The 8748-nt window shown below is 42.6% G+C and overlaps 1 protein-coding gene across 1 annotated transcript; it reads left to right on the plus strand.

The window, feature by feature from the left end:
• The first annotated feature begins 6988 nt into the window (after nt 1-6988).
• Nucleotides 6989-8156, plus strand: HNRNPA0 (heterogeneous nuclear ribonucleoprotein A0). Its single transcript, XM_044661944.1, has one exon. It carries the CDS (start codon nt 7145-7147, stop codon nt 8057-8059), a length of 915 nt encoding a protein of 304 aa, XP_044517879.1. The 5' UTR covers nt 6989-7144; the 3' UTR covers nt 8060-8156.
• The last annotated feature ends 592 nt before the right edge of the window (nt 8157-8748 follow it).

An 8748-nucleotide genomic window follows, 5' to 3' on the forward strand; every position in this document is an offset into this window, starting at 1 on the left:
TTAGTATATAATTGGCCAAAATAATTTCTATAACTTTATTTCTCCTTGAATTGTTGTGAATTCCCCTCTCTCTCAAAAAAAAAAATCAGATGAACTAATTATCTATTTTATTAGTTCCCCACCCCCACCCCAACCCAGTTTCTATATTTATCTATATTTTTTGGCTTCAATTATTATCCTCTTTTTTAATTTTCAGAATTTCTACTCTGCTGTTTAGTTTTTTCTTTTGTTGTTGTTGCTGAAGTTTTTTTTAATTGTGTGCCTATTTCATTGATTTATTCTTTCATTCTCTTGTTGATGAAAGTATTTAGGATATGAAAATTTCCTTAAGAATTGTTTTAGCTACATCCTATAAATTTCAGTATGTTGTCTCATTATCATACTTTTTTATGAAATTTTGTTTTATTTTCATGCCTTATTCTTTTACCTATTAGTTCTTTAGAATTATTTATCTTAGCCCCCAATTCTTTTTCCTCAAAAGTTTTTTATTGAGTATAATTTTATTTCATTGTGATTGAAAAAGGATGTATCTAATATTTATGCTTTTCTACATTTTTTGTAAGATTTATGCCCAAATAGTTGGCCATTTATTGTGAAGACGTCATGTATAGCTGAAAGATATAGAAATTCCTTTCTATTTCCACTAAATAATCATCAGAGACCATCTCTAATGTTTATAAAGATCTATTTTGGTCCTTGACTTCTATCTTATTTTTTTGGTTAGATTTATCTAGATCTAAAAAGGATTCATTAAGTTCTCCCACTACTACAGTTTTTACTATCTACTTTTCCCTTCAATTTGATCAATTTTCCCTTTTAAATATTTAGATGCTATGCTGTTAGATGCATATATTAAATACTAAACTTTTTCAGCTACCCATGGCACCTTTAAAGCATAATATATACTTCTTGTTTATCTTTTTTTATGTCAATTTAAACTATTGCCCTATCTTTTTTTTGTAATCCTTACTTTCTGTCTTAGAATAAACACAAAGGCAAAAAAAGCAGTAAGAGCTAGGCAATTGGGGTTAAGTGACTTGTCCAGGGTCGCATTAGGAGTGACTGAGGCCAAATTTGAACCCAGGACCTCCTGTCTCTGGGCCTAGTTCTCTATCCACAGAGCACTTAGCTACCCCTATAGTCCTATCTTAAATCATAATTGCTATGCTTGTTTTTTTTTAGGTCAGCTAAATCACAATAAATGAGGACCTCTAGGTCCTAATTTTAATTCTGTGTGAATATTCAAATTTCAAGTGTGTTTCTTATAAACAAAATATTATTGGGTTCTGTTTTCTGATCCATTCTGTTATCCACTTATATTTTATAGATTGAGTTCATCCCATTTATGGTCATAGTTCAGATTGTTAATTGTGTAGTTCTCTCCATACTGTCTCTCTCTTTTTTTTTTTACTTTTTCATCTCTTTGCTTCTACCTATTACCTTATTACAAATAAGAAGATGGCAAAAGAGAAATCTGACCTGTTGATTTGTAAATGGAATTATCTGTTTCCTTTCTGTTGTAGCTTTTCTCTTCCCATTATCCTACCCGATCTCAGGTTTTTAATTCTTCTTGTTTTTCCTTGAGTCCAAACTTGATGCTCCTTTCTCCAACATTCAAGGTTTTCCTAATCTTCCTCTTAAACTCTTTACTCCTTTCTTGTCATTGTCCCCTCCTATATCCCTTTTGAATTTAATATATTTCTATATTGAGACCTTTGTCAGTGACACTTTATCTAATTGTGTTCAATCTTTATCTGGTTCAGATGAGAGTAAGGTTCAATATTCCCCCCACTCCCACTCCTTTCTCTTTGATTATATGATTATATACTCATCATTTTATGTATCTCTGTTAGATGTGGTAATTTCCCTCTTCTTTCTCTTTGCTTTCCCAATATAGTCTCCTGTCCTTCCCATTTCTGTCTTCACCTGAGATTATTTAGGGTTAAATGACTTCCCTTGGGTGGCACAGGTAAGTCTGTGGTCAGATTTCAAATTGGGTCCTCCTGACTTCAGGCCTGGCACCCTATACATTGTGCCACTTAGCGGCCTCCATTTTCTTCAAATAAACAAATGTATGTACTTTTCTATGTTTCTCTTGGCTCCTGCAATTCCATTTCAAAATATCTACTTAGTTCTGGCCTTTTATTTTATCAGAAATGCTTGGAAATCTATTTCATTAAAGATCCATTCTCCCCCTATAGGATCATACTTAGTTTTTCCAAATGGGTTATTTTTAGTGGTAATTCTTTATCTTATGCCTTCTGGAATATCATATTCTAAGCTTTCCTCTGCTTTATAATGGTACCTGCTAACCCTTTTGTGATCTTTACTGTGGTTTCTTGGCACTTGAACACTAACTTTTTGGCTGCTTATAATAAAAATAAAAACAAAAACAACTCTTATCTTCTTTCTAGTATCAGCTAGGAAGTATCTAAGTTCAAATTTAAACCCACATCCTCCCAACCCTGAAAGCTCTGGAATTGGCCTATGACATTCCTTGGAATTTTCATTTTGAGTTTCAGAAAATCAGTGGAAATTCTTTCTACTCTCACTTTACACTCTGATTCTAAGAGTTTTGGGCAATTTTCATTTATATTGCTTTGAAATGTTGCAACCAGGTTTGCTTTTAAAAATCTTAAGTCCTGATTTGATTTGTTCATTCATGCATTCATTAATTGATTGACTGATTTATAGTCATAACTTCAAGGGAGTACAATAATTCTTAAATTATCTTTCTTTGACCAATTTTCTTTGTCAAATTTTTCTTATATTTTATTATATCATGTTACATTTTTTCTTTTCCTTTTTAAAATTGATTTTCAATATTTCTTGTCTCATTAAGTCAACATTTTCTGTTTTATGCCTTCTTAGGTGAAATTTTCTACTGTTTACTCCAAAGTATCTTGTATTTCTTATTTCATTTCTACCAGATAATCTTGTAGGACATTTTTTTTCTCTGAATCTTCTTTACTTGGAGTTATTGTGAGCTCTCTCTCTTCCTCAGGGTTTATTCTTGGATGCCTCTCAGTCCAAGTAATTTTTTTTTCTAGGCAATTTGTTATTTCCCTTGGTTTGCTCCTCTTAGCAATTTCATTTGCTAAAGGCCTGTGCTTGGAACAAGCTTAACTCCTGAATTCCTGAATGGCAAGGGAGGTCCCTGATTGTCCCTGAGGATGGTGGCCAAGACAAGGCCCTTCCTTCAAGAGACTCCAGAGAGCTCCAGAGTTAGGATCTGCCTGCACCTTCCTCTTGGCCCAGGATTCCAAAACCTGCTGAATTAATAATTCTGCCTGAGGTCCATCCTTTTCTGCCTGAGGTCCATCCTCCCTGCTTCTGGATTAGAGATTGCTCTTTTCTTTGGGTGAGGGGTTCCTTTTTGCCACAGTACTTAAATGTTTCTTTCTGCTATTAAGCTTGGCTTGAGACGCTTCCCCACTGCCAATGCATCTTTACCTAAGGTTCTTCTCCTGTCACTGGGCTCCAGGACTCTGCTGGGAGCCCTTCTGCAGGTGCCCTAACACTGCTTTACATTTTCTACCTACCCTGGCCTGTCTACTTCAGGATTTCTGTAGGATTTCCCAGGTCTTTCTGTGCTACCCTGGGCTGGGTAGAGGAACCCAGAGGTAATTCTTTTTATTGCTGGCTGGTTTTTTTTTTTAAACTTGTTTATTTAAAAGTTTTACTAGGGTGTTTGTGAGGGATCTGGGCTCCTCTAGGTATACTTCCATCTATCCCTTTCTATTTTCATCATCTTACTTCCTAAATTATTTTAATAGTCTTCTAACATCTTCTCCCAAGATGAACACATCTTCACTTCAATTTATCCTGCACTTGTAACCATACTAATGTTCCTATGGACATGTCTTTTTAAATAACATTCCCCTTCTTAAGAATCCTTGAGTGGTTTTATGCCACTGAATAAATTTCATACTCATCTGTGGGTCATTCACTCTCCATCATATGACTTGAATCAACTTTTTCTTTTACTATTTCTTATGCATACTTATAAGAAATATAATCTAGCCAAGTTTATCTTTCCATAATCTCCTAAATATTCAGAGGAAAGAGCTCTGGATTTGCTGATGGAGTTTCTGGGTTTGAATCTTGGATCTACTGCTTAACTATTTAACCTTTGCAAATCACTTAACCTTTCTGGGCCTCGGTTTTTTCATTTGTATAAGAGACAAGATGATTTCTAGGTCCTCTTCCTTGAACTAAATCTATGATCCTATGATCCTTTCAAAGTTCAATTTTTTGGGGCAGCTGGGTAGCTCAGTGGATTGAGAGCCAGGCCTAGAGACGTCCTAGGTTCAAATCCGGCCTCAGACATTTCCCAGCTGTGTGACCCTGGGCAAGTCACTTGACCCCCATTGCCTACCCTTACCAATCTTCCACCTATAAATCAATACACAGAAGTTAAGGGTTTAAAATTTAAAAAAAAAAAAAAAGTTCAATTTTTTTCCATTCTATTTCCCTTTTTTGAACATCTCCCTTTAAGGCCCAGCTCAACTACCATATCATTCATGAAGCCTTTCTGACACACTGTAGGAGCTTTAAAATATTTATTTGTATCTTTATTATTTATGAAAAAATTATACATACTCTCTTCTCAGTTTTAACCTCATCACTGTGTATCACACTTTTTTATAGCCTCCATAGAGTTTCAAATACAATAATATTCAATAAATACTTGGGAGTAGGGATTGTTGCTTTCTTTGTACTTGCATTCCATTGTGCCTGGCACATAGTGAATTATTTATTTGTTTGTTTTAACCTTTAACTTCTGTGTATTGGCTCCTTGGTGGAAGAGTGGTAAGGGTGGGCAATGGGGGTCAAGTGACTTGCCCAGGGTCACACAGCTGGGAAGTGGCTGAGGCCAAATTTGAACCTAGGACCTCCCATCTCTAGGCCTGACTCTTAATCCACTGAACTACCCAGCTGTCCCTACATAGGGAATTATTAATAAATACTCATTGAATGAATTTCTAGATGGCTAGAGAAATAACTTTTATTCTATTTAAGTAAACTGTCTTTCCTATTTGGTGATTTGTTAGGTTAAATTTGATAAGGAATGAAAAATTCTGGTTCAATTGGAGGAATCTTCTCTTTCCTGTAATTTTATTAGGAATAAATTCCTAAAGTAGTCAACTAAACTGCTACTCTCTAGTTATCTTAATAATTTGTGAAGGTTTGAAAAGGTGTTAACTCACCTTGTCTTAGGTCCTTGCTTCCCTGTTTATTAAAAATGTATTAAGTCACCCCCCCATGTCTTAAATCCTTCTGAATTCCTTGTTTATAATTTTTTCTGTGATGAAATGTTGTGAGCCAAAGCCTTAAAATAGTCAAGCCTTAAGCATGACAAAGTCAGATTTTCCTTCCTAAGTGGGGCACAAACAATGTTATTTTTGATAACCCTCCAAGAGCTGGATTTTGGTCCCTGTGTGTCCTCTTGGCCCACTTGGCCATGATCTTCCCAGTTGGAAGTGCTCATTTTTCTTATGATCTTGTACTTCAAACTCCTATCATTTAATTTTTATTAGAATTCTATTTACCTCTCTATTGCTTACCCCCTTGGCCCAAGAACAGATCTGGAACTATAAGTACTATTTAATCAACAAAAGCTTATATTTTTAACATTATACTTTATCTTTTACAAAATGCTTTAGGTATATAAATTTGATTCTTACAACCCTGTGAAGTGATATATTTTAAACATGAGAAAACAGACTCAAGGAAAGGGACTTTCTCAAGGTAATTGGGCAAAGCGGTGTAAATGCTAGGATTCATTTCTGGGCTCTGGAATTCCTAGTGCAGGGTTGCTTCTCCTATTGCCATTATAGTTTTTGCTGGAATGAGGGTCCAGATTCGAAATAAGGAGAGAATGCCGCAGGGGAGTTGTTGGGGAGGCAAAATTTCAAGCAGAAACTGGCCTAGTTTAATTTGTTTGCTATTCTTTGTTTATTTAGTACATAGTTTTGAACCCGTTTTCTAATATTTTTTAAATTAGGCCTAGTTTTCACCCCCAAGCCATGACTGTGAGGGCAGCACAGTAAAGGGTGCATAGTAGGTGCTCAATAAAGTGCTTCCTCAGTGACTGAAGGAAATGGGCGTGAAGTTAGTGAGAGGGTCAGTTACAACAGGGGAGCCCCGGCAAAGAAGAGAACGGTAGGGAGAAGCCGTTCTGCCCCCACCCCCAACAGTCAAGTTTTTAAAAAAGCCCGCCCGAGGTGCCACGCGCCGCAATCCGTTGGGAGCGGTATCGAGAGCGCGCACTCCAGCCCCAGGGAAGCGCGCCCACCCCGCAAGGCTTCCTAGGCTAAGAGGTGGAGCCCGCCTCAGCAAAGGAAGGGAACGAAGCGGCGCAGGGAGGGGGAAGAGGTAAGAACGCGCGCGCCACGGGGCGCGCCCACACCGCGGCCTTTGAAAAAAAAAAGGGAGGGGAGAAATGTTGCAAAGAGAAGACCGGCGATTGGGCGACATCCCACGTCCTTCAAGGAGGAGGGGCAAACGCGACCGGGACAATCAGGAGTGAACGGCTGAGGAGGTGGGACATTAAGGATCCCGGCGGCGCGCGGCGGGCGGTGATTGGCTCTTGGCTCGGCGCGTCGCTGCAACTGGGAGACCTGCGCGCGCCACAGGCTGAAGACCGAGGGGCGGGGGTAAGAGGCCGGAAGAGAGCGCGAGAGCAAGGGCGGGTGTTGCGCAGTGGAGCGCGCGGAAGGTGGCGAGTAGCTGAGAGAGGCTCCGATTGGCTGACGACTGGCGGGGCCGGCGAGCGTCGACAGTGACGCACGCCTCGGGGTGGGTGCGCGCGCGTCCAGCGGCCTCTTTGTGTGGTGCCCAGAAAGGGGAACGGAGGCGGCGGCTGAGGGAGCTATCGGCAGCGGCGAAGGCCTTGGTTGGGTTTTTTCTACCCCCCTTATCCTCGGCTCGCCCCCTGACCGGCTCCTTCTCCCCTCCCTCCCCCCCTTCCTTCCTCTTCCCTCCCCTTCCCCTCACGCGCCCCTTTCCCTTACCCCTCCCCCGCGGGGGCCGGGCGGCAGTGACCGGGGGACCGGCGGCCGAGTGAGGCCTGAACTGAGCGAGCGGTAGCGGCGGAGCAGTCGAGCGCTTAGTTGGCGAGGGGAAGGCCGAGGCTGCAGAGATGGAGAACTCGCAGTTGTGTAAGCTGTTTATCGGCGGCCTCAATGTGCAGACGAGTGAGTCGGGCCTGCGCGGCCACTTCGAGGCCTTCGGGACCCTGACGGACTGCGTGGTGGTGGTGAATCCCCAGACGAAGCGCTCCCGCTGTTTCGGTTTCGTGACCTACTCCAACGTGGAGGAAGCAGACGCCGCCATGGCTGCCTCACCCCATGCTGTGGACGGCAACACAGTCGAGCTGAAGCGGGCCGTGTCCCGGGAGGACTCGGCCCGCCCCGGCGCCCACGCCAAGGTGAAGAAGCTGTTCGTGGGAGGCCTGAAAGGGGACGTGGCTGAGGGCGACCTGGTGGAGCATTTCTCGCAGTTCGGCACGGTCGAGAAGGCGGAGATTATCGCCGACAAGCAGTCGGGCAAGAAACGTGGTTTCGGCTTCGTTTATTTCCAGAGCCACGACGCAGCCGACAAGGCCGCGGTCGTTAAGTTCCATCCTATCCAGGGCCACCGCGTGGAGGTGAAAAAGGCCGTGCCCAAGGAGGATATCCACCCTGGCGGAGGGGGCGGAGGCGGTTCCAGGCCCTCCCGGGGCGGCCGCGGCGGCCGCGGCCGCGGCGGAGGCCGAGACCAGAACGGGCTTTCTAAAGGCGGCGGCGGTTACAACAGCTACGGCGGCTACAGTGGCGGCGGCGGCGGCGGCGGCTACAATGCCTACGGCGGCGGCGGGGCGTCCTATGGCGGCAGCGATTACGGCAACGGGTTCGGCGGCTTCGGCAGCTACAGCCAGCACCAGTCCTCGTACGGGCCCATGAAGAGCGGCGGCGGCGGCGGCGGAGGGGGCAGCAGCTGGGGTGGTCGCAGTAACAGTGGACCTTACAGAGGTGGCTATGGCGGTGGGGGCGGCTATGGAGGCAGCTCCTTCTAGAAATAGAAGAAGAAAAAAAAAGTTCCCGGGGGGTGGGGGAATGCTGTAGGGGCAGCTCCTTTTTAAAGCCCCACCCGAAAGTTCAACTCCCAAAAGTCCTTTCCCCCCTCTCACCATTCTCCCTTTTGCCCTTGGGGGGGACAGCTCCTTCTGCAGCCTCTCTTTGGGGGCTTTGAATCTACTCGCCTGCCACCTTCTCTCTGTCTCCCCTTCTTATGAAAATGGACTTGGCCCCACATACACATTTTTGTGTTACAGTCATTGATGGACTCTATTTTTTTATTATTACTTGGACCTTGGTCGTTTTTATACTAGCAAAATGTCTTGTTTTGATTTGTGTTCTTTTGGTTTTTGTTTTGTTTTTATTTTATTTTTTATTTTTTTTTTGGTTTTGTTTTTTTTGGGGGGGGAGGGGAGTGTCTTGCTGATTCTGTAGCAAAACCTGGGAGGGGTCGGGGCGGGGGGAGTTTACTTTGTTGTAAGGACTTGATACCTGGCTACTGCGTTTTTCTATGAAACCTACTTGGATCCCATGACTGAAATTTGGAAGCATATGTACAAAAATCATTTTTACGTTTTATTTTTAATAAATCATTGTGTTTGACCGTAAATGTCTAACATTTTTTTCCTAGGATCCATTCCGTACGGTTTAAGGGATTTTAGTTTTGAATTTTTTTTTCGTGTTAATT

The sequence above is a fragment of the Gracilinanus agilis genome, chromosome 2 (genome assembly GCF_016433145.1).
Source record: "Gracilinanus agilis isolate LMUSP501 chromosome 2, AgileGrace, whole genome shotgun sequence".
NCBI lineage: Eukaryota > Metazoa > Chordata > Mammalia > Didelphimorphia > Didelphidae > Gracilinanus > Gracilinanus agilis.

Bases quoted from the DNA above. Each gene is read 5' to 3' on its own strand.
- HNRNPA0 (XM_044661944.1), top strand. From the start codon at position 7,145: ATGGAGAACTCGCAGTTGTGTAAGCTGTTTATCGGCGGCCTCAATGTG.